At 42.9% G+C, this 26,660-nt stretch overlaps 1 protein-coding gene across 1 annotated transcript in view; it reads left to right on the top strand.

Moving 5' to 3' along the window:
* Nucleotides 1-26,452, top strand: part of LOC116989732 (unconventional myosin-Vb-like) — a 74,768-nt gene extending 48,316 nt beyond the window's left edge. Inside the window, exons 25-34 of the mRNA XM_033047327.1 lie at nucleotides 1,439-1,637; nucleotides 5,987-6,065; nucleotides 8,297-8,437; nucleotides 12,693-12,847; nucleotides 15,173-15,259; nucleotides 17,069-17,219; nucleotides 17,542-17,824; nucleotides 21,649-21,823; nucleotides 24,243-24,323; nucleotides 25,559-26,452. Coding sequence (XP_032903218.1) covers nucleotides 1,439-1,637; nucleotides 5,987-6,065; nucleotides 8,297-8,437; nucleotides 12,693-12,847; nucleotides 15,173-15,259; nucleotides 17,069-17,219; nucleotides 17,542-17,824; nucleotides 21,649-21,823; nucleotides 24,243-24,323; nucleotides 25,559-25,711 — 1,504 coding nt within the window. The 3' untranslated portion in view covers nucleotides 25,712-26,452. The remainder of the gene's footprint in view (nucleotides 1-1,438; nucleotides 1,638-5,986; nucleotides 6,066-8,296; nucleotides 8,438-12,692; nucleotides 12,848-15,172; nucleotides 15,260-17,068; nucleotides 17,220-17,541; nucleotides 17,825-21,648; nucleotides 21,824-24,242; nucleotides 24,324-25,558) is intronic.
* Nucleotides 26,453-26,660: the final 208 nt, after the last annotated feature.

The following is a 26,660-nucleotide window of genomic DNA, read 5'->3' as shown; positions in this document are numbered from 1 at the left end:
CTGTTTTCACTCTCCAATATTCGGTGTCCAATTTTCCGGTAGCTAGTCGAAGCTGGTCTTCTACAGTCGAAGGAGGTCTTCAACATGTCTTTTTTTTTTTTTTTTCAAACTCTTCTAAACTCTCCAATTAGGTCGCCCAAGTGGGACAGGCTCTTAAATTTCCGTTCTGATCAAATTCGAGGCATTGGTTTCCTTTTTCTTTGCAGTTAACAGTCCAAGTACAAAATGTGTTTCACAGTCTTAACCAGTGATCAGTCTTAACCAGTAACACAATATGCAATCCTGTGTAAATGCTAAACTACAATTGTACATTGCATAGTGGGCACAGCTGGTCGAGCCACAGCCTTGCAGTGCCAGCAACCCAGGTTCAATGCCGACTTCCAGTACTGTCTGTGTGGAGTTTGCATTTTCTTCCTGTGACTGCTCCAGTTTCCTCCCACATCCCAAAGATGTGCAGCTTTTTTTTTGATGATCGGTCTCTGTAAATTGCTGCTAGTGTGCAAGGAGTGGATGTAAAAGTAGGATTATGTAGAACTATTATGAACGGGTGATCGATGGTTGGAGTGGGCTGAAGGACCTGTTCCATGCTTTATTCCTCAAATTAAAACTAAAATAGATATGAATCATGACATGTTCGGCACAGATACTGTGGGCCAAGGAGCCTGTTCCTGTGGTGCACTGTTCTATGTTCTAAGGAAGTAAATAGGAAGGGTTGTTCTTCTCAGACGTGAAGCTTCTTGATTTTAAAAATAACTTTTCTCCCGCTTTTGCTGTCCACTGTTATGAAACCTAACTGTGTGCCCAAATGGTGCCATTAGCTTGTACCCTGTCCTCATACAGCTGGCATCCCATCTACTGGATAGCTTTGTTTTTCCACTAGTATCTGTCACCTTCTGTCCCTTCCTTCAAAACCCTTGGAGTAAGTCAGGTGGTCTTGATCAGTAGGCAGCTGTGTGGCACATCAATAGAGTTGCTGCCTTACAGCACCAGAGACATGGGTTTGATCCTGACTACGGGTGTCTGTATGGAGTTCGTACCTTCTACCTGTGACCACATGGGTTTTGGAGAGTCATAGTGTGGAAACAGTCCCTTCGGCCCAACTCTCCCACACTGACCAACATGCCCCATCTACACTAGCTCCACCTGCCTGCATTTGTCCCATATCCCTCTAAACCTGTCCTATCCATGAGCTTGTCTTAAACGTTGCGATAGTCTGTTACTCAACTATATCCTCCGGTTTCCTCTCACACTCAAGACACGCAGATTCGTTGGTTAAATGGCTTCTGTAAATTGTCCCTAGTGTGTAGTGCTACATTGGTATGGGTTGATCGTTGGTCGGTGTGGACTCGGTGGGCCGAAGGGCCTGTTTCCATGCTGTATCTCTAAAGTTGACAACTCTATGGCTAAAGTTGTGTTTCCATTCTCTCTACCTGCTCAGACTTCTCCTGGACCAGTTACAGGAAGAGAAGGATCGACGTTTGAAGGAAATTGAGGTTTTCCAACGTGAAGCCAGAGAGTCTGGCGAGAAGTTTGAGAAGCGGCGCCACTGGTTTGCTCGGTCACGGGAAGCTGCGCTTGTGGACGGTTTGGACGGTGGTTTACGGCAGGAAATTGTGAGACTTGCCAGTGAAAATTTGGTAATGCAACAATTTCCCCTTCTATTCACGTTTTGTTCCTCTGGAGGTGGTTGCATGTTGGACAATATCAGAACCAGATATCTCTTTGCCCCATCACCAAATGAGATGTATGTGAAAGTGATGCACCAGTCCCTAGGGTTGAGCAGGGATCGTAAAACAGTACAGCACAGAAACAGGCCCTTTGGCCACAACTTCTGTGTTGAACATGATGCCATGGCCAACTAATCTCATCTACCTGCATATGACCCATTCCCCGCATGTCCATGTGCCTGTCCAGAATGTGGCGGTTGCTTCGAAGGCAAGCCTTTCTTATCCATTGCAATAAATAGTGGACATACAAGATGTTTTCTGATGGCATATCAAAATTGATGGTATTGGTAGGAGCTTGGATTGTCCAATTTGTTGTGCCTGTGAAGGGAAGAGTTTTTTAAATAACCCTACATGACTCTTGAGATCAGGTTCCCAGTGTAGTTTGAAATCTGAATTGAATTTTGTTTCTGGTAAACATGAGCTGGGCTTCAGAATTTAAATTGAATTTGCCCTCCTTGTGGATGAAGAACAGTGTGTTCCCACACGATTACTTCCAGTCATCCATCTCTTCTGTATTCTTCCCCATCGTCCCAATCAACCCTTGTTTTTTGACCAGGACCTACAGATGCTATAGTCCATTGAGCAAAATACCAGTGTCTAGTTTGTAGAGCGTAGATACAGGGTCTACACCGACTAACATTCCCTGTACACTAGTTCTATCCTACACACTAGGGACAATTTGCAGTAGCCTTCTTCTTGCGAATCAAACATAAACCAAAGGAATAGTTAGATATCAAGCCGGGTGTTGAGCAGCTAGGTTGTCTCTGCGTCAATGTCTGCCAGGCCCTGATCTCCATTTGGTGGGTGGTAGAGCGGGCACCCAGAGATGGCAAGGTTGGCCGCCTGTTGTTCTGCTCCGCATTCACAGGCTGGGCTCTGGCGGAGCCCCCATCTCCACACGCTGGCATTGAAACGCCCAACTCCAGTACCAAGTCTGTTGAGCTTCACCCATGCTCCTCTGGACAGCTTTTATCTGGTGAAGAGATGTAGCTGTGTAATGGAGACGAGGTTGCCTTCCACTCCTGTGACCACTTGGTGGCTATCCAGTGTGCAGTAGCCAATTAACTACAAACCTGCACGACTTTGAAATGGGGGAGGAAACCGGAGCGGCCAGAGAAAACCCACATGGTCACGGCAGCCCCCGTAGTCGGGATCAAACCCAGGTCTCTGGCGCTGTAAGGCAGCAACTCCAGCACTGTGCAACTGTGCCACCCTGTCAGTGCTGGAGTAACTCTGTGTCAGGCAGCTGCTGAGGAGGGAATTGACCAGTTTATTTTATTTTCCCCATGATAGCCTTCCTTCCTTCCTCCTTGGAGGAAGGTGATGCATGGACTAAAGACACTGCATTTGCTGGGCAGGAGATGGTACATTGGCCTTTGTACCACTCCTTCCTCTACCAGCCCCAGGACTAAATGTCAGACTCAATGTTGCAAATGTAATCTTCAGACCAGAGTGTTGGTCCTCCAGCACTTATAAATGTCCAGCATTCCAGTTACTCCGACACTTTTCTTTATTCATAAAGGTCATTTTCTTGAATGGGTTTGACTTCTTCCTTGGTAACCCAAGACTGTTTCTTCCACTTGTTGCTTACTTTGATCGCCATCAAACTGTACTTGAACCTGAGTCTACCCCCTTCTCGTAGACAAGGTGGTTATGGAGCAGGTCTATGTTTAATGAGTCACGATAAACAGTAAACTGCAGTGCACGCTAATGATAAAGCCTTCATCTTATCCTTGGGTCAATATCTTGAAACTGCTCTTCAAAGTTTGATACAATTGTGGGGAGAAATTTGAGTGGGATATAGAACATAGTAATACAGCACAGGGACATAACCTTTGCCCCACAATATCGATGCTGAACATGATGCTAAGTTAAATTGATCTTGTCTGCCTGCACATGATCCATATCCCTTCATTCCCTGCATATCCATGTGCCTATCTACAAGCCTCAATTACATCAGCCTCTGCCACCAGCCCAGGCAGCTCATTCCAGGTACTCTCGTAGTTGCCTCAAAGCTGGGTCCACTAGCCTTTTGACATTTCCACCCTCGGAGAAAGATTCTGACTGTCTACTCTATCTATCCCCCTCATAATTTTATGCACTTCTATCAGGCCTCCTCTCAGCCTCTATAGTTCCAGACTAAAACATCCAAGATTGTACGACCTCTCCTTGTGGCTAATGCCATCTAATCCCAGCTGCATCAGTGTTCTGCTCTTCAGTTACAACAAATACAAAGGGAAAATACGTTTCTGGAAGAAACTGCTGCTTATTGTTTTAATAATTAGGACAGTCGGCAGCTTTTGACTTTGTGCTGTTCTAACACCTGATTCCAAGTCGGTGGGCTTCTGAATGACGACGTCACTTGAAGTCTTGCTTCCAGCAGCCATGGTGCAAACACTCTTCCAACCACGGTGCAGTGATCTAACAAGGCACTTCTGTTTGCTGCATTCGATAGGAACAGAGTAAGTTTTGGAAATGAATCAGCAAGTTTGTTTTTCACAGAATTTAGTAATTTCAGCGACTGTCTTAACGACTCGTGTAACTCGGATTTATTTCTTTGCCTGTGGTTTGTCCTGAGTCAGAATCATGGATTTTTGAGGAGGAGGAGGGGATTCATCCCATCGATCCTGTGCCTGGGAGAAAATTATTTCCACGTTTCCACTCTATCCCCTGACTACGGGGAGCTGTGTGCTTGCACAACTAAGATCCCTTTATATATCAATGCAACTTGGGGTTCTGCCAAGTGCTGTGTTCCCCTTGCCTGCACCCGTCCAATGTGCAACACCTCATTTGTAGTTGAGAGAGATTTAGAGGGATATATGTGGGTACATGGGACTAGCTTGGAAGGGGCATCTTCATCAGCACGGATGTGTTGGGTTGAAGGGCCTGTTTCTGTGCTGCATGACATGACTATCTTAGAGACGCAGCATAGAAACAGGCCCTTAGGCCCACCGAGTCCGCACCGCCCAGCAATCCCAGCACACCAACATTATCCAACGCACTATAGGGACAATTTACAGTTATACCATGCCAATTAACCATCAAACCTGTACGTCTTTGAATTGTGGGTGGAAACCAGAGATCCTGGAGAACACCCACATGGGTCACGGGGAGAACGTACAAACTCCATACAGACAAGCACCCGTAGTCGGGATCGAACCCGGCTCTCTGACATTGTAAGGCAGCAATTCTCCTGCTGTGCTGCCCTATCAATGGACAAATCAAATATTGTAGCAAATTGGTACATTCCTTCCACTCCAAGTCCCTGCCAAAGCGAGTAGATGTTTAAATACTTGTTTTCATTCCCACAATCCAGATTATTCATGCAGAGTAGGACTGATTGCAACCCTGTCTAACTTTGAAGGGCATGTCTGTGTACGTTGTCCCAGTTGGATGTCGATCATCAACCCTGTTCCAGCTGTTCTCTATACATTAACCAATGTCTTGTGCACCCACAAGGAAATCCGTGTCTAACTAGATGTCTAACTTGTCTACCACCCTCTTGGATGCGATTTGATTGAAGGCTTTTTGGTAATCTGGGCATGTCAACAGAAAAGGTGGTAGTTAGTTGGGCTGAATCTGTCTGTCATAAACTGCTTGAAACAGTTGTTCTTTCTCCATAGTGTTTCATTTGCTAAAACTGACCAGGACTCTTTGTGTGTTTCATCTTTCTGAGACGCTATCGGTCCACTATCCATTGAATGAGCACTCTGTATTCAACGTCCTCTTGTAACTAATTAGTTTGCTGTGATGGTGACTAGTAAAAGCCCTGTCCCACGTTACAAGTTCATTCCAAGAGCTCTCCCGAGTTTAAAAAAAAAATCAAACTCTTGGTAAGCACGGAGAATGAACGTAGCGGGTACGTCGGAGCTCGGGGACGTCTCTTAGCGCTAACGGCAGGTACTCGGGAAGACTCGCTAATGGCAGGTAAGCACAGGAAGACTCGTGAAGATTTTTCAACATGATGAAAAATGTCCACGAGAGCCCCGAGTACTGACGAGTGGCCATTACCGCAAATCTCCGAGTTCGAATCAGGGCAAACTCGGGAGAACTCTTGGAATGAACTCGTACCGTGGGACGGGGGTTTAATGCAGTAACTTGGCATGCATCTTGACCACAGTTCATCCTATTGCAATATTTACAATATTTTCATTTATCTTTGCTTGTTAAAATTCCTTGTTGAATTAATGCAACAAATCAATTGTGGTTAGAGGTTTGATGGTTGGTCTCCTGATAATTTGAGCTATTATTTTCTTTAGGACTTACTGGAGCAGATGGACAAACTGAATAGAACTGTACAGAAGCTGAACAAACAGCTGAAATCCATGGAGGAGTCAAGTATGGTTCATCTTGTGATTTGATTTGAAGATAAGATCTTTGCAGTAGAGTCTATTTTAAACCAATATTGTCAGGGAGTTTTAATATATGAATGTTTTTTTCAATGGGTCCTGATTTATTAGTTTAGAGATAATGCATGAAATCTGGCCATTCTGCCCCCGAGTCTGTGCCGACCAACTACCTCCCGTACACTAGTTCCATCCTCATTTACATCCTACACACCAGAGGCAATTGCCAGAAGCCAATTAACCAGAAAACCCATGTGTCCATGGGGAGAACGTACAAACACTGTTCAAATGGCACCCATAGTGGCGATCAGACCCAGATCTCTGGCGCTGTAAGGCAGCGACTCTACCACTGCGCCACCCTAAATCCAGCGTATTAAGAGTTACTTTCCCTGAACTGATTTAGTAACTGGATTTAATCTGACACTTTTACAAGATAGTATCGCAACAGCAGATTCTTGGAACAAGGAACTGCAGATGCTGGTTTTGCAGAAAAAGACGCAAATGCTGGAGTAACTCAGCGTTTCAGGCAGCTGCTCTGGAGAATGTGTAGCGGCGATGTTTCTGTCGGGATTCTTCTTCAGACTCTAGATTCTAGGGCAATACCAAGCAGGCTTTTTGAACAAAAATTGTAATGTAGAACTAAGTATTTGTAGATATGTTAACCTGTTTCCAAATTTATTTGCTATATACCAACCTGCTATTTTTGTAGCTTAGCTATTATTAAACACTGGTTTTGGGAGCTAAACAGGTTTAACCTAATTTTCAAAACTTTACAAACAATTCACCTGAACTTTCTGCATTTTCAGCAGCCTCATTCTGTCTCCAAAATAGCTGCTGGATCTTGATTTAAGCCACAATTAACAACAGTTCCACTGATGAGACCTGCTGCATGTTGACACCATTTCATTTTTTCAGAATTAACAGCTAGGGTTGCTACGTGCAGTGTATATATAGATGGCATGGCTAGTAATGCTGCTGCCGCCTAGGTGTCGGCGATCTGGGTTTGATCCTGATCTTGAGTACTGTCTGTGTCGAGTTTGCACGTTCTCCCCGTGACCGCGCATGTTTTCTCCGGTTTCCTCCCGCATCCCAAAGGCGTGCAAGATTGTAGGTTAATTGGCCTCTGTAAAATTGCCCCTAGTGTGTAGGGAGTGGATGTGACAGCGGGCTAACATGGAGCTAGTGTGAATGGGTGATGGATGGTCTGCGTGGACCCGGTGGACCAAATGACTTGTTTCCATGCTGTATTTCTGAACTAATTCTTTAGTACATTCTATAGTATTTCTCTCCACATTTATTTTGCCGTTGGAAGTTCCATGGAAGTTGGTGTGTTGAAGTACTTGTGGGCTTGATCTTCCATTAACCAGGGAGCAGTCTGCCTGCTCATCCTTGGTCACTGCTGTTACTCCCAACAGGGCCCTCCGCCCAGATGGGTCCCAGCTGATTGAGGACATCTAAGAACTTGATGAACACTGTTAATTACAAACTGGAGGAACAGCACCTTGTATTCCACTTGCTTAGCTTTCAACTCGCCTATAAGCACATTCAATTCTCCAATTTTAGGTCGCTAAGCTACAAACACCTTCCTCCTTTCTCCCTGTGCCCCACTTGGGGTTGCACCCATTTTTCCCTTTCCCCTTTCACTCGAATTCCTTCCTGTGGCTTTGCTTTTTGTGCCTATTCTATCCTCATCTCCTTAACTCGCCTCTTTTCTGCTCCAGGTTCTGGAGGCCAGTTCTCTGGATACTTTCAAAAGAGAGCTAGATAGGGCTCTTAAAGATAGGGATATGGGGAGAAGGCAGGAACGGGGTACTGATTGTGGATGATCACATTGAATGGCAGTGCTGGGTGGAATGGCCTCCTCCTGCACCTATTGTCTATTGTCCAGCCTTTCTCCAACCATCTGGCAATCAAAACTCCCCTTGCATGTGTCCACCTATCACTTGCCATATTTTTCCCCCACCTCTTCCAGTTTTCTCCCCTGTACGATAATCTGTCTGAAGAAGAGTCATGACCAGAAATGTCACCTATCCATGTTCTCCAGACATGCCACGTGACCCAATGAGTTACTCCAGCACTTTGTCTTTTTAATGTGAACCAGCATCTGCAGTTCCTTGTCTAAATGTCAATCATTGGCTCTATGAAGGTCTGTTCTGAACAGTCTCTGCTGGACACTATGTCCTTAGTTTAGTGTCCTCACAATTATTCTCTTCTGCAAAGCAGGAAAAATGAAATATCTCCCTGAATCCAGAGTCGGAGTACTGCCTGAAATGGCTTCCATCCAAAGGAAAGTTAAAGGTTTCCAAGGAATGTTGGAATGCAGAAAAGAAGATGAAGCTCAATTAATCAAGAATCTTATCACGGGTAAAATAGCCATTTTATGGCCAACTTTATTGTGTTTGTGTGTAAGGACTTGATACGTTTTGATACCTCGAGTGCTTAATTATTATATGTAGAGACAGTTAAATACTTACTTAGTGCAGCTTTACAGCCCCATTAACACAATATATAGACATAAATGTGTACAATCATAATATAACAATTTAATCATCAGTAATACTTGAACACCAGACTGTGATAGTGTAAAACTGAAGGTCATAGTGCAACCAAAACAAAGTCCATTGGGGGTTGTAGTCCCTGAGGTAGGGTTGTGGTTAATATTGGGTTGTGTTCAACAGCCTGATAGTTGCTGGGAAGAAGCTGTTCTTGAAGCTGGAAATCAGTTTTCCAGCTCCTGCACCTTCATCCTGATGTTGTGGTGATTTGGGTGAGGCCATGGTGTTGTGGGTCTTTGATGCCGGCTGCCTTCTTGAGGCAGCATCTGCTGTAGATCCCTTCGATGGTGGAGAGGTCAGTACCTCTGATGGAATGTCTACCACCTTCTGCGGATCTTTCCTGTAAATGTTTTGAGGTGGGCTTGGCTGGTTCACTAAACCAAGATTTTTTTTTTTTTTTTAATGAACTTTTCTGCTGGTGTGATTCTTTTTAGAGGTGTGATCAAATGAAAATACTTGGCTATTCTGAGAGCAATGGAATCATGGGTTTCAGCATTTGGATCTTACGGAAGATTCAATTCTTTGCAAGATCCAAATGTTTCTGAGTAGCCAAGTAGCATAACTGGGCTGGAAGCCTGCAAGCAAGACAAATTAAAATTTGATAAAGATTAGGATACGTGGGAGAACCATGTATAGTCTCTCTGGTTAAGTGCTGTGGATGAAATCATTGCTGGAGGATGGGTGAGATGGTACATCCTTGGAAACAAACTCTCATTCAGCCCCTCTGGGAAACTCTCCTCTACTTATATTTAGTCATGTACTGTAGATCTTATTTTGTTTCTATTCTTACCAGTCTTGGCTAGTGGGGTGGGAAACCATTGCTTCTCCTGCCCAGGGCTCTGGGTCCACACATGCAAACCAGACTCCCTTTTAATTCAACCAGAGAGGATTGAACAAGTTAGGGCTTTATTCTTTGGAGCGCAGAAGGTTAAGGGGGGACTTGATAGAGGTTTTTAAAATGATGAGAGGGATAGACAGAGTTGACGTGGAAAAGCTTTTCCCACTGAGAGTAGGGAAGATTCAAACAAGGGGACATGACTTGAGAATTAAGGGACTGAAGTTTAGGGGTAACATGAGGGGGAACTTCTTTACTCAGAGAGTGGTAGCTGTGTGGAATGAGCTTCCAGTGAAGGTGGTGGAGGCAGGTTTGTTTTTATCATTTAAAAATAAATTGGATAGTTATATGGATGGGAAAGGAATGGAGGGTTATGGTCTGAGCGCAGGTATATGGGACTAGGGGAGATTATGTGTTCGGCACGGACTAGAAGGGTCGAGATGGCCTGTTTCCATGCTGTAATTGTTATATGGTTATATGGTTATATGATTTGATGTGACCGAGCGAGGGCATTAACTGAGTGGTTGGAGTCTGGGACTTGTTGCCGGCAAGGTTAGCGGCTGCAGGATTGTTTAGGGTCGGTAAAGGATGAATTGTATTTAACATAGAAATCGAGACGAGGCTATGAAATTATAATTAAGGGCTCTGATTGAGATTAGAATGTAATTAAGGGCTATGGTGGAAGGATGAATAATCTTTGAAGATATTAGCTGTAGAGAAAACTTGAGTTTTGTAATCTCATAAATGAAGTAACCTTAAAGTGTGAAGCCAAGTCTATAAATGCTGAAGATTGATTTTAATTCTACACCCATTTGGATTAGGAGATATGTAATCAATATAATTTATTTTTTGAATTGACACTTATTGCTAGAATTGGCAACTAAATGTGTTAGTGCGCAGAGTTGATTTAAGGGTTGTCATATGTAGAATCTCTTTCGGTTTCAACTTCCTTGTCCCTGCTATCAAAATGTATTTTAATTTAAAATATCACGTCTGTAATGGTTTGGCTTTATTATTGATATGTGTACTGAGGTACAGTGAAAATCTTTCTTTTGCATGCCATCCAATCCGATAATATTCTACATAATACAATCAAGTCAGACTTGCGTACAATGAGTAAAGATGTGGAGTGCAGAAGTTCTATTAATATAAAGTGTTTCATCTCCGGAATACTGGTGACAATTGTAATTACAGTGAAACTGCCTGATTGTGCTTAATTGATTTGAATTGAGGTTTGAATGTGACATGTTTTAAGTGTAAAGGTGTTAATCGTTTACAGATCGGCTAAATAACTTCCACATCTCTTCCACTTGAATAGTATTTTAGATTCTGCTTCCTGCCCTTTGATACTTGGAAAACATCATGCACTGCTTTCTAGAAGAGAAGTTATTTGCATTAGTTGTCTGAGCTAACCTCGCCTTTGCATGTTAATGGATTGTGTCTGAATGTTATTTTTGTGTCTGGACATTATTTCTGTCACTTTAATTTCTCTTCAAAATAGCTGTTTTCGAAGTTCCACTATTGATGTGTTTAGAGTAATGAAAGGGTCTCTGATTCTCAATCGGTCTGACTCTGGACTTGCGTGAAAACTTTAAGCAAAGGTTTGGATATAGCCATATGAATTGAATTTAATTTCCTTTAATTCTGTATAGGTTAGAAATGGTAGAGGCAATTATCTTGTGCATAGCAGTACTGTGTTTGCAGGTCTAAAAGATGTGCGCGTGCACAAGGAACTGCAGATGCTGGTTCACAAACAAAGACATGAAAAGTGCTGGTGTAACTCGGTGGGCCAGGCAGTATCTCTGGAGAACATGGATTATTGATATTTTGCATCTGAGCCTTTCTTCAGATTGATTGTGGTAGGGGGAGGAAGCTGGAAAAGATATGTACAATGCAATATCATATCACTAAGAGAATGTCCTTGGGTAGATGCTAATCTTTGATCCACCTTTAATCTTTCTCAAATAGCTAATACTCAAGTAGAAATTATCTGCATTCAAATGAGTTGAATGGCTCTTGGACAAATTACATTGTCCATGGTCAGTCAGTGAACAGTGCCAGCCATTTGGTAAACTTAAGATCGACACAATACTGGAGTAACTCGGTGGGTCAGGCAGCATCTGTGGAAGGAACAGACTGGAGACGTTTCGGGTCGGGACCCTTCTTGAGACCCAGTGACGTCGTGAACTAGTTTATCTACAACTGGTCACGTGGAAGGCTTGTAAACTAGTGAAGGGGAAGAGAAGCAAATAAACTTTGATGCACTCGGAGGCAGAGTAATGGAGACTAGAATGTCACACTGACAATAACAGTATTTAAAAGACACTTGGTCAGGTATGTGGATGGGAAAGGATTAGAGGGATATATAGGTCAAACGTGACAATTGCAACTGGCATAGATGGGGTGTCTTGGACAGCATGAACAAGTTGGGCTGAATGACCTGTCTCTTTGCTGTATGACATAATGACCACTGTATGACATGGATAGAGAAAGATTTTAATTTTCGATGTTGGGAACTTCAAACATTTAAAACATGACACGTGAGTCTCCCTGGACTTGTAACGGGTGCATCATTGCAGCGGCTTGGACTCGATGATTCATCCCTCTGTGTAGTTCATCCAGCACCCGCATGCACCAACGTCCCAGTTCATTCATGTTGGGAGATGCTTTCTCCACAGCGTAGAGGGTGCAATGAGGTCCGACTGACTGCTTGGTTTCCCTGTCTAATCATGTCTGTTCTTGTCCAAACTCAGTGTAACATTCAACCAACAACATGGACTATTGGCAATTAGGCTGAGTCGCACAGCATGGAAACAGGCCCTTCTGCCCAACTTATCCATGCTAGCCAAGATGCCCCACCTAAGCTAGTCCCATTTGCCTGTGTTGTCCCTTATCCCTCTAAACCTTTTCTATCCATGTATCTGTCCAATGCTGGTATTGCAAGTGTGCTATTCATATCTCTGTTCTGCCACTTCTCCATGCCGACAAAGATACCCCATCTACACTAGTCCCACCTGCCTGCATTTGGCCCATATCCCTCAAACTGTCCTTTCCAAGCACCTGTCTACAATGTCTGAACTGAACACTATTCTAAATTAATCTAATCTCCTCTGCCTGCTCGTGATCCATATGCCTATACCAAAGCCTCTTGGACACCACTGGCAAATTTGTGTTGGTTCACTCTTGTTGTGGAAATCTAAATGGTCCTTTTCTGCTTTCCTTTTTGTAGATCTCAAACCACACTCTGATGCCATGGTTCCACTGCCCACCCTACCAGCTTTCATTCTCTTCATGTGTATCAGACATGCCGATCACACACGTGATGAGCAGAGGGCTCACTCCATATTCACAGCCGCCATAGAGGGGATCAAGAAAGTCTTAAAAGTAAGTGAACACTTGACTAAACGCAGTATACAGTTCATGGGTTTTAAAGCTTCAGAATTTGTGAATATTTAATGTGCATTTATAATTTCACACTTTCTCTTTTCTTTGTCTTTTCTCTCCTTTTTATAAGTGATAGGAGCAGAATTAGGCCATTCGGCCCATCAAGTCTACACCGCCATTCAATCATGGCTGATCTATCTTTCCCTCTCTACTGCCTTCTCCCCGAAACCCCACACACCCGCACTGATCAAGAATCTATCCATCTCTGCCTTGTATCAATATTCATTGACTTGGCCTCCACAGATTCACCATCACCAGGAATGAGGAACTTGGCGATGGGAGATAAACGTACATAGAAGCAGGATGCCTGTGGTGGGAGGAATGTGCACGCACTGAGGTGGTGGTGGTGGGGGGGGGGGGGGGGGGGGGGAGCGCAAGTGTTCGGTGAAATGGTCGCCAAGTCTATGCTCGGGTGAGGCAGGAGTTTAGTGGTGGGTGTTGAACGCCCTGCGGGGGTGGTGGTGGTGGAGGCAGATATTCCAGTGGTATTTAAGAGGCTTTAATACAGGCACATGGATATGGATCACGAGCAGGCAGAGTAGATTAGTTTACTTTAGAATAGAGTTCAGAACAGACATTGTGGGCTGAAGGGCCTGTTGCCATGCAATATTTTCACTGCTGCTTGACATGCTGAATTAATTCATAGATTCGAAGCTACTGCATAGAAAAGGTCCCTTTGGCTCATCAAGTCCGCACCGCCCATCGATCACCCATTCACACTAGTTCTGTTATTCCTACATTCTCATTCACTCCCTACACACTTTAGGGGCAATTTAATCTACAAACCCGTACGTCTTTGGGATGTGGGAGGAAACCGGAGCACCTGGAGGAAATCCACATGGTCACAGAGAAAGTGTGCAAACTCCACACAGTACTCCAGGTCAGGATCGAACCTGGGTCTCTGGCACTGAGGCAATGACTCTACCAGCAGCACCACTATGCCAGCCCTGCCCTTAGCAGTTTACTTTTGCAGAAACACATGTTGTATGTAAAAAGAAAATATATCAGTGAAAGCTGGTAATGTTAAATGAGCCTATCCTTGAAAAGATTGCAAAAAGTCTGAGGGTTTTATTAAAAAACAACTTTTCAGTGTTTTATCCCTCTGTTTCTTTTCTACATCTTATTTCCCAAAATAGAGCAGACCATTTTTGGCTTCTGCTGATAATGATTGGTGCTTTTAACAACGTCATCAATCTTCCCAGTGTCATGGTTTTGCTTTCCCCGGCCCAAAGTCTGAATGTTAATATGGCAAATGACCCCATTCTGATCACAACATAACCTTTGTAATGTTTAGTTTAGAGATACAGCACGGAATCGGGCCCTTCGGCCCACCGGGTCCATGCCTACCAGCGATCCCCGCACATTAACACTATCCTACACCCACTAGAGACACATTTTTTTACATTTACCAAGCCAATTAACCTACAAACCTGTACGTCTTTGGAGTGTGGGAGGAAACCGAAGATCTCGGAGAAAATCCACCCAGGTCACGGGAAGAACGTACAAACTCTGTACAGTCGGCACCCATAGTCAGGATCGAACCCGGGTCTCCATTGCTGCGTTCGCTGTAAGGCAGCAACTCTACCGCTGCGCCACCGTGCCGCCCATTAATTATCAATCTGACGGGTGCAAAAGTTGTTTATTGGTGGGGTAAGGTCTCCACTTGTGCAGCATTTGTGTGGCAAATGTACATTATTGCTCTGTGGATCTCGATTAAAATCATGAAGGAATAGATAGGGCGAATGCAGTCTTTAATCCTGAGTAGGGGAATCACGATCCAGCGGGCATGGGTTTAAGGTGAGGGGAAAGATTTAATAGGAAACTGAGGGGCATTTTTACTCTGGGTGGTGGGTATATGGAATGAGCTGCCAGAGGAGATAAGGCAGGTACAATAATAGCATTTAAAAGAGACTTGGACAGGTGTGTGGAGATGAAAGGTTTAGAGGGGTATGGGCCAAATGCAAGTAAACGAGACGAGCGTGGATGGGGCATCTTGGTTGTCATGGGCAAGTTAGGCAAGTTGGGCAAGTTAGGCCAGAGGCCGTCTCCATGCTGTATAATTTAAACACTGTGAATAGCACAGTGAAGCTGCAGCACTTTAACCTGTTCAGTTCCACCCCCAAGAATACTCTGGTCACGGCCAATAGTGGAAAATAAAACCTGGCAGTGAGCTGGTTAACCAAGGTGAAGTGCTCACAATGAGCCGAGGTGGTGAAAGGAAAATCTGCCATCCGAGTGGCTTCATCTTGTTTTTAAATTTTGCAGAGGAACAATGACTTTGAGGTGTTGGCGTTCTGGCTGTCGAATACTTACCGACTACTCGTCTGCTTACGCCAGTATAGTGGAGATGAGGTGAGTGGTCACAGTTAGTGTGGGGGCAAGTCCTAATGACAAATCGGTGGGGTGCCACCAAGTTGAAAAAGGAAGTGGTGGGTGTGGGTAGGGGGTGTGGGGATGCCATGTCAAACACAGGGTTTTAAAGATCTTTCATACATAATCTAATAATACCAAGGCTCTTCTACATTCTCATTAACTTGCATTGATGCCTTTGATGTTTCAAAATATTATCATTTGTTGCAATTCCCACAATAGGTTAATTTGCTCTACGATGGGATTGTGGATTAGTGGGTGGATTACAGGACCAAGGCACCCCATCATGATAATTTTACATTTATAAATCAGCCTTTAAATCTACAGATTGGCATGGATTATGGAGGCTGTAATCACAGCAAGACTTGTTTAATTTACTAGATTTACAATGACACTTGGACAGGTAGATACTGTACATGAATAGATAAGGTTTAGAGGGGTACGAGTCAAAGACTGGAAAATGGGACTGGCTTAGATGGGACATTTTAGAAACATAGAAACATGGATAATAGGTGCAGGAGGAGGAGGCCATTTGGCCCTTCAAGCCAGCACCACCATTGGTTTTGATCATGGCTGATCGTCCCCAATTAGTAACCCGTGCCTGCCTTCTCCCCATATCCCTTGATTCCGCTAGCCCCAAGAGCTCTATCTAACTCTTTTAAATTCATCCAATGAATTAATTGGCCTCCACTGCCTTCTGTGGCAGAGAATTCCACAATTTCGCAACTCTCTGGGTGAAAAAGTTTTTTTTCTCATCTCAGTTTTAAATGGCCTTCCCTTTATTCTTAGACTGTGGACCCTGGTTCTGTACTCTGCAAGATTGGGAACATTTTTCCTGCATCTAGCTTGTCCAATCCTTTTATAATTTTATGTTTTTTTATAAGATCCCCTCTCATCTCTAACTGAGCCTCAAACTCATCCACTTTACTTATACTTTGTGCATTCATATATACTTTATCCATTATTATTCGCCTCACCTTTCACATCGATTCCTATTTCACTTGGCCATGCACTCCTATCCTTTCGTGAGCTTTCTGTCCTGTTAATTCTGGTGTCTTTCTCATACTCTTTCCCTTTAACTCCATCCTTGTATTTCCAATTTGTCTCCCCTCCCCCCACACTATTTAGTTTAAACCCACCCGTGTACAAGTGGCAAACCTGCCTGCCAGAACGCTGGTGTCCCGCCTGTTAAGGTGCAACCTGTCCCTTTTGTACAGGGGCTGAATGAAGGGGTATGTCGCTGTGCTATAGGACTCTGACTCTACATTGCAAAATGGATAGCAAATTTTGGAATGTACAGTCTGTTAATTCACTGGTCCTCTACAAAGTAGATCAGATTTGCATCTTAATCCAGCGTAATGGTAAATTTGCTATTTGATGAGAACAGTCTTGATAGATTATTATGGAAAAACTCATTGGGTACTTGATAGTGGTCATGGACTTGGTTGGCCGATTGCCCTGTTTGTGCTGCAGGAGTTATATCAAGATGCCGAGAACAATGTGGTCACTACATTAACAGCTTTATAACTTATCAGAATGCACACAGTCCAATAATAGTAGAAGATGGAATTGGATAAGTTAATCAAACCTTAGCATTAATAACCATTAAATAATTGTTATTAAAGGTACATGGATAGGACAAGTTTAGAGGGATATGGACCAAAGGCAGGCAAGTGGGACTAGTATAGCTGGGACATGTTGGCTGGTGTGGGCAAGTTGGGCCAAAGGGCCTGTTTCCACACTGTATCACTCCATGACTCTAATTGATTTTCTTTTTGGTCTTGTGAACAGAATTCTGTTGAAATGAACACGCCTGAACAAAGAAAGCATGCCTTGAGGAATTCTAATCTGTCCCAATATTGCCTGGTTTTAACTGACCTCATCATACAACTCTATCACCAACTGATCACAACTGCAGAGGGAAGACTCCGACTGATGATCGGCAAGTGATCCTGTGCACCACAACACACTCTGACATTAAAGATAGACACCAAGTGCTGGAGTAACTCGGGCAGCATATCTGAAGAACATGGATGGATGATGTTTTGGGTTGGGACCCTTCAGACTGATTGTAGGGGAGGGTGAAAATGCTGGAAGAGGCGAGGCAGGACAAAGAACAAATAGAATTGGAGCACTCCATTGCACCAAACATCAGGGAATTTCTGCATTGACTTTTCTGTAACGTGATGCTTGTGAAATGGTTTTGTGACGTGCCATGATTTTTAAACTTAAACGATTTGATTCTCTTTGATCTGTGCCTTTAGTGTCTGGGATGCTTGAGAACGATACAATTCAGAGCGTGACTGTGCGTCCAGCCCGTTATAGAAAGAAAGCGGCAGATGTCCCTGGCAACCCTGGCTTATACACACTGAAGTCCATCCTCCAGCAACTCAACGCATTCCACCACACCATCTCCAAACAGGGTCTCCACTCCGAGATCATCAAACAGGTTTTCCGGCAGGTTTACTACATAATTGCAGCCGTCACACTGAACAACCTGCTTCTCCGGAGGGATGTGTGCTCATTTAATAACGGGGTCCAAATCAGGTAATGACTTCCACGATGAATGTAACTAACTGACTGTTTTTTACTTTGCAGTTAGTTTTAACTTTGCAACGGGAGTCAGTCAGCTAAAACAGTGCAAGGTGAACAGTGGGGCCTACTGGGTTACTCCAGCTCTTGGTTTAGTTTGGTTTATTATTATTGGCACCAAGGTACAGTGTAAGTATTTGTTTGCATGCTATCCAGTCAAAAAAATGACTATACATGATTGCAATCAAGCTGTCCACAGTGCACGGATAACGAGTTTAGCATTCAGTTCAAGGTAAAGTCTGATTAAAGATAGTTCAAAGGTCTCCAATTAGGTAGATGGGAGGTCAGGACCACACTCTAGCTGGTGAGAAGATGGTTCAGTTGCCTGGCATCTGCTAGTGCTTTGGGTGAATAGTAACCTGGTTACTGTTGTGATTGCAAGCAGTGTGGAAGGCCTATACACACTTGGAACAGAGGATGCGTTCAATTAGCTGACCTTTTTAAGCTGTTAGCTGCTATTTTATGTAATGGTATAACTGTCAATAATGACATGGCATGACTAAAGCTGCGTTTTTCTGGTATAGCACATTTGGAGAGTTGGCAGACTTGTATTTTGTGATGTGCAGCATATTTTTACATATTTGTTCATGATATTGGAGACCATTTGGCACACTGAATCTATACAATCCCATTTCCAGCATTAGTTTTCTTCAGCCTATTCTCTCTATATTCTTATCCCCCCCCCCCCCCCCCACCCCCCATAATAAAATCATGAGAGGAATAGATTGGGTAGATCCCCAGTCTTTTGTCCAGAGTAGGTGAATTGAGGACCAGAGGACATGGGTTTAAAGTGAATGGGAAAAGATTTAATAGGAATCTGTGGGGTAATTTTTTTATTTATTTTTTCTCAAAGGTGTATGTAACCAGCTGCCAGAGGAGGTAGTTGAGGCAGGGACTATCCCAACATTTAAGAAAGTTAGACAGGTACATGGATAGGACAGGTTTGGAGGGATATGGATCAAACGCGGGCAGGTGGAACTAGTGTAGCCTGTTTCCACACTATCATTGGATAAGTCTCTATAATAAAATGTAATCTATAATCCCATCAATTAATTTAGTCAGACTTTGCACTTTTAAAGTATAATCTTGGAAATGGAGCCATAAATTAGAACTTCCATGAGTTATCAACATGGCCCTTTGTAATTTCAAATAAAGACAGTGCTGGAGTAACTCAGCAGATCAGGCAGCATCTCTGGAGAACATGGATAAATAACGTTTCGAGTCTGGATCCATCTTTGGATTTCAAATCATTTCAAAAAGGATTCTTATTTGTTTCTACCTCTGCAATTGCAGTCAGATTGCTTTAGTTCTCAGAATAAAAGGATGTACCTTTAGAAAGGCGATGATGTTTTTTTTAGTCAGAGGGTGGTGAATCTGTGGAATTTATTACCAGAGACGACTGTGGAGGTCAAGTCACTGGGCATTTTTAAGTCTGAAATTGACAAATTCTTGATTAGTAATGGTGTTGAGGGATATGGGGAGAAGGCAAGAGAATGGGTAAGATAAGTCAACCCTGATTGAATGGCGGAGTAGACACTGGGCCAACTGGCCAACTTCTGCTCCGATGACTTATGAACCTATGAAGTACAAATGTACTAATCTTTTGCATATTTATTTGTTATTCCTGCACATTAACTGTTACTGTACTCAAGGCCACCCTGAATCCTTTGACTACAAAAGCATTTCAATTTTATCTAGATTTGTAAAGAAAATCTGCTTTAATTTTCTAACCAATGCTGACATTATCTTTCTGCCTACATATTTCATCTGCCATCACATTTGTGTCCCGTTATCCTTCTGTCATTTTAAAGTGTCTTTTCCTCCATTTTCTTAATTTCGCTTCTATTAATTGGGAATATTGTTCTGTCTCCTTTACTGAACCGTTGACATAGATCTTAAAAGAAATCTGGCTGAAGTACTAATCCTTGCAGAACCAGTTGAAACTTGCTTAGACAGATTTTGGTGCGTTTATCTTTCCTTTGAGCTGCTCATCAAACCATTTAATTCCAACCTTATGCACCCTTGTGTTGTAATGTGCTCATCATACTGAACGTTTATGGAAAAACGTTCATCAAAGCTGCTAATTGCAACTTAATGTTTGTCAAATAAAAGAGCTTTATTTTTCTTCCTTAATCTAACTTTGTCCAGTCTTGTGATTCTCTAAGTGCCTTGTTTCCACATCCGTTTGTATGTTTTGGCAATCTTGCCATAGCTGACATTTGATTTGATTTTCTCTTCCCATCTGCTCTTGAATAACTGAGTTACATTTGGTACCGACATGCAACAAATTCTGTAATATCAAAGCCAGTGCTGCTTACTATTCCTGGAGCAATCTTTTATGACTGAAGGTTATGAAAAGCAGAATTAGGCCATTTGGCCCATCCAATGGGTGGCGCAGCTGTAGAGTTGCTGCCTTACAGCAAATGCAGCACCAGAGACCCGGGTTCTCCCCGTGACCTGCGTGGGTTTTCTCTGAGATCTTCAGTTTCCTCCCACACTCGAGACGTCCAGGTATGTAGATATTGGCTTGTAAATGTAAAGATTGTCCCTAGTGTGTAGGATGGTGTTAATGTGTGGGGATTGCTGGTCGGCGCAGACCCGGTGGGCCGAAGGGCCTGTTTCCGTGCTATGTCTCTAAACTAGTCTACTCCACTATTCAATCATGGCTGAACTATTTTTCCTTCAACCCTGTTCTCCTGTCTTCTCCCCATATACTTTGATGCCTTTCAAATCAAGAACCTATAAATCTCTGCTTTAAAAATACCTTAAGACTTGACCTGCATAGCAATGAATTCCACAGCTTCACCATTAATTTTGAATATCCTTTAGGGGTTTGTTCACGATCAGTTCCAACAAGATTTGTCGGCTTTTAGTTGTATTGAGTTAGAAAAAACGTAATTTTGAAACTAAATTTGTGCTGTTGTGTTGATTATAGTACATAAATAGTAATCCTGCCTGTTTTCTTTTGTGTATCTTAAGTTCACTGGCTTCAGCAGTGTAGCATTCTGTTTTACTGATGTTGCTCTGTGTCTTGATTTATTTTGGAAAATAGGTTAAATCTCAAGTCCTCTGTAGATATTATATGACACCAATGTGTATAAATCTAAATTTTGACTGCTGCTGTTGACTCAATAATTTAAAACGAAACCGTAAAATTAATTGCAGGGAGTAGCTGTTGATCAGTAGTTTTAAGGGGTTTCTTAATTCTTATTCTTTAATTTAATTTCTTAAGGAGTTCTAAAGAATTTAAATTCTTCAGGGGTTGAACAGGCTAGATGCAGGAAGATTATTCCCGATGTTGGGGAAGTCCAGAACAAGGGGTCACAGTTTAAGAATAAGGGGGAAATCTTTTAGGACCGAGATGAGAAAAACATTTTTCACACAGAGTGGTGAATCTGTGGAATTCTACGCCACAGAAGGTAGTTGAGACCAGTTCATTGGCTATATTTAAGAGTGAGTTAGATGTGGCCCTTGTGGCTAAAGGGACCAGGGGGTATGGAGAGAAGGCAGGTACAGGATACTGAGTTGGATGATCAGCCATGATCATATTGAATGGCGGTGCAGGCTCGAAGGGCCGAATGGCCTACTCCTGCACCTATTTTCTATGTTTCTATGTTTGTGGCGTCTCGCGTGTATAACGTTAACATTCCAGCATTTGACTGCACGTTTCTGTTATTGTAAAGCTTGGCAGACTATTGGAGTTCACATTCTTGACGCCATGTTCATCTTAATTGTTTCAAATTCCAGAGTTGCTCATCGTTCTCTCCCTCCTGATTCAGGAACAATCTCAGCCAACTAATTGAATGGTTAAGAGGCAAGAGTTTGCACCAGAGTGGTGCAGCGGAGTTACTGGAGCCGCTGATACAAGCAACACTGCTCTTGCAATTGAACAAGGTGACTGATGCCGATGCTGAGGCTATCTGCTCAATGTGCACAGCACTCTCTCAGCCACAGGTAAACGTTGACTGGTGCCATAGACCCAGAATGTCGTTTCATCTTGTATTAGTTTGAAAAATAATGGCAATGTGTCGAACTGGAATCTCTTTTAAAATAGTGACTGGTTACATGTGAGAAGATGAAGTCATTAGGTTTAGATTTCAATTATTCAGATATTGCAACTGTTGAATAGACAATGGGTGCAAGGAGTAGGCCATTCATCCCTTCTAGCCAGCACCGCCATTCAATGTGATCATGGCTGATCATCCCCAATCAGTACCCCATTCCCGCCTTCTCCCCATATCCGCTAACTCTCCCCAGTACCCCGTTCCTCCCCTTCTACCCATATCCCCTATCTTTAAGAGCCAAAAACACCCAAATGACTTGGCCTCCACAGCCTTCTGTGGCAATGAATTCCACAGGTTCATCACCTTCTGGCTAAAGTCCTGGCAACATCCTCATCAAAATTCTCTGCACTCTTTCCAGCGTTATGATCAGACAAACTCAACTAGAGGAACTTTTATTTGAAGGCAGGCAGCTTAAGGTAGCACAGAAGCATTAAGAAAACTTGCCAAAATTAAAAACAAAAATTAGGACCAATCCTGCCTGTTACTCACTGATATTGAAGTTTGACTTGGTCGTTGTCTGGATGGCAATAGAGTCTTTCCAAATGTTCCTGTGCCTCATCTGGCACGGCTTGCCAGGCCCGAGTTATAATGTTTCTCAGCTGCCACTGATAAGGCAGCATTGTGTGGTGTCTTGGACAGTCATTTCCATAAGCACAAGTTCCCTGCAGCAATTCTTCACATGTTTCTATCCCGTCATCCTGATGCGTGTGATTCTGTAACAGGGTCAAGAGATCAAAGACCAAGTCAATGGATGCCTCCACGCTCTTGTCCTGGAAGATGCCAGTGTTTACATCTTTGTTGCCCTGTAGCAGGTCTGGGCACAGTGGGCTTTGATACAAGGTGCCGTGACCGGGTGGCCGGCGTTGTCCAAGCAGTGGGCGGAGGCAGCGTTATTCGGGGTGGAATGTGGGGGGGCTGTGGAAGTTGGCGGCGGTGGAGTTGACCGAGGAAGCGTCGGTGGGGAAGGAGTGGTCGACGGGGGCTCCGGGCTGGGGGACCCTCGAGAATAGAGATAAACCCTCGAGAATTATTCCGGGGTGAGGGGCGGGGGAAGGAGCCTTGGACCATTAACATGAGGTTATAATGAAGCCTTTAAATATAAACCATAGAGTAGCTTAACCTTGCAACATAGAACAGTATGGCATAGAAATGGACCTTCAGCCCACAATGTCTGTGCTGAGCATGATGCCAAGTTAAACTAGTCTCCTCAGCCTCCACCTGATCCATATCCATGTGCCAACGCAAAAGCCTCTTAAATGCCACTATGTTATCTACCTCCACCATTCCTGGCATCACTCTCTGGGCACCTGCCACTCTCCCAGGCCCAGCTTTGGTTTCCCCAATGGGTTCTCCTTGCCTCATTGCTTGGGAACGAATCGTGAGACCTGCAATAATGGTTAGAGTTGAACCAGTTAGAATGTGGGGCCATTTTTGTCCAATGCTTGTACAGTTAGAGTGTAACTGTTTTCATGGTTAGTTGGGCCATTGCAATGGGCAATTGGAAGTTTTCTTTGACGAAGGCAGTGAAGAGTGACCCTGCAAATGGGATTGACACTGACTGGTATCAAGGTCCGCATGGACCAAAGGGTCTGTTGCTGTGCTGAATGATTCTATGACTGGTTAATGTCATTCCTTCAGAGCTAATTCGAATGCTTTGGACTTTCAAAGTTTTAGCAAAGTAGTGATTTTCATTAACAATCTTTAACATTCTTGTATATGTGAAACAGTGCTGGAGGAATACAGATGGTCAGGCAGCATCTTAAACTAGGAGGGAATAAACAGGCAATGTTTTGGTTTGGAGTAGTCTTAGACTTCAGAATCTAGCTGAAGCGGGGTCCCAACCCGAAACGTCGCCTATTCATGTTCTCCAGAAAGTTACTCCAGCATTTTGTCAAATTTCCATCATTATTTGTCTGCCTAAGAGAAGATGCATATGTCAGAAATTAGATTCAACTCTTAAATATTTTTGTTTTTTGTGGATGTGTTTATGTTCTACATCCGTTTTTAGTAGTGAAGGGCACTCATTTACTCATCAGTCCCGTTAACTTGAAACCCTTCATTGAACGAGTGGGTATAAATCATCCACCCCTGCCACACCACTTGCAGGACTGTAGTTGTGTCATTGCAAATGTTTCCTTCGACGTGGTGAAGTAAAGTCTCGAACTTGTGACGTCCTAACTCTGAAAGCCTTGTGATGGAATGAGCTGTTAGAATCAGAATTTGCGGTATTTCCAAATGTGCGATGTATGCTTTGTGTATTTTCTTTAATATATTTTTCCTGATTGCTTTTACTTGTATGCTTGTCACAGATTGTGAAGATTTTGACCCTCTATACACCTATTAATGAATTTGAGGAGCGTGTGACTGTATCTTTTATAAAGAACATCCAGGTTAGTTTATGGACTAATTTTCAATGAGTAAACCTTACTTTCCTCAGTTTTTTTTTTCCAACGTATTATTTAGAAATTGTACTTGGGTCAGAGAAATGTTTAGATGGTAACCAATTTAGTTCATGAGTAAAACAGTGTTGGAGTAACTCAATGTGTCGGGTAGCATCTATGGAGGAAATAGTTGATCCTTCTGAGTCTGAGGTTGTCCTGACCTGAAACATCAGCTATTCATTCCATCCACAGATGCTGCCTGACCTGTGGTCCCCACTCCAGCACTTTGTGTTTAGCTCAAGATTCTAGCAACAATTAAAGATTCTTGTCTTTAATTTGTTCATGATCTCATTTAACTCCATTTCCCTTTGAATGAAGCAGATAAAACTAGCTTTGTTTTTTGGAGGCAAGTGTTGAAGTTTGGCTGATTTTGGGGTTTCCACTTGTGCCTTGCAATTCAACCCCCTCCTGTTTGGTGCTTTTTAAAGGCGGAGATGTGTTGCAAATGGGGAAATAAAATCCTAGTTCATGCCGACTTCTCAAAAGAAGCATTTTGAGTTTTTAATCTGCCTGCAATTATTCCAAGTAACTAGTATTTTATGGAACAAGTATTATAACTTGCATCTGTTTCAGGGGTGTATATCTTTAAAGCGCTGGTAGTGATTAAACTATTGCATTCCGTTTAATGAGTGACTAATGGAATGGAGTAATATCCATGAAGTAAGATGTTTGGAGAAGGTCAAAATTGTGAAGGACTTGCGATTGAATAGAGTTGTCTTTACAGGGAAGATGTACTTCATAATTAATTTTCTCTCCAAACTATTCCAGGAAAACATATCCTTCTGTGCACATAGATTCCTCTCCCCCCCCCCCCCCCCCCCCCCCCCCCCCTATAAAACAATTGTGGTTCTCGTGAAAGAATCCAGTTGGAGCTTTTATTCCAATGTGTCTTTAACAATCTGCTGAAGGGACTCGGCACGTAGAGCAGCATCTGTGGGGTGCGGTGGAGCAAGGTACTCAATGTTTCGGTTTGAAAACCTGCACTGAGACTGGTTAACCAACAACATATTCCTCCACCCCCACAGATGCTGCCTGGCCCACTCCACCCGCAAATTGTTCATCGCTCCAGCATCTGCAATCTCATGCTTGCAGAACTTCTGTTTTTCAGTACTTGTCTGGAACCAACTCTGGTTACAAATTGGCTAATTATTATTATTTTTTGCTTGATGTTTTGTCTTGTGCAGAGTCGATTAGCAGGCAGAAGTCCAAGTCGGCACTTACTGATGGAATTGAAGCACGTGTTTGCTGTGAATTTTCCTATCATTCCCTCGCCAGTGAACCTGGAGGAGATTCGAATCCCTGAAACCTTGGAGCTGGACTTTCTCAAGAGAATCTGAAGATTGTTTTTGGGAGATTACTTTCTACTTGCGCAGATTTGTAACTGACAAGGTTTTTGAAAAAAAATTTGCACGAGTCATGATTATTTAGAAATCGTGCATCAAACATTTAATTGAATAGTTCAGTCTGCCTTAACTCAAGCTGTTTTAAGTAAATTCAATTGACAATAACTTTTATCACTTATTTATTGTAGATATGAAAGTACATAATTTAGGTAATTGGTTGATGCTTCTGCAATTAAACTAAATTCGGCACTTTAGAAAACTAATGTGCATTCCTTTAACCTTTGCACAGGTGTTCAGTTTGGCTGCTATCAGTTTTTAAGCTAACATATTATTGCACTGTTAACAGAGTACCTTTATCTCAATATTATATTTGCACCTGAGCAACCAGGCACTAGACATGGTGTGTCACTGATCTAACAAGTAGAAATGTCGCATTCTGAATCAAACTCCCACTGATTTTACTCCTCCCCACTTCCCCACGTCCCAAACATCAAGTGGCTTCACTGTGGGAGAGATCACCTGGTTACAATAAGCATAATATATTGGGATATTCTGTCACGTTCAATGATATTTGTCGTTTGTAAATTCATAACTAACATTTTAATGCTAAGAGGTCATGTTTATAACATTTGTGGATTTTTATGTACAGACATGTAAATGTGTTAAACTTATTAATGTGAAAAATATGAAATGTGAAATTGTTTAATGCATATCTTCATTAAAGAGAATGACAATTGTAACTACATGGCTACAATTTAAAAAAAATGTGATTTTAAAGATTAAGTTGGTTGAAACGTGTAATCTACGAGTGTACAATTGGTCCTAGAGTTCATTGTGGATGTTCAGTTGATGTAGAACAGTACAGCACACGGGCAGGCCCTTCAGCCCACAATGTCTGTGCCAGTCATGATGCCTAGACCATTTACCTACCTGCACATAATCC

This window comes from Amblyraja radiata, chromosome 29, assembly GCF_010909765.2.
Source record: "Amblyraja radiata isolate CabotCenter1 chromosome 29, sAmbRad1.1.pri, whole genome shotgun sequence".
Taxonomy (NCBI): domain Eukaryota; kingdom Metazoa; phylum Chordata; class Chondrichthyes; order Rajiformes; family Rajidae; genus Amblyraja; species Amblyraja radiata.
This window is presented reverse-complemented; position numbering and strand designations above follow the sequence as displayed.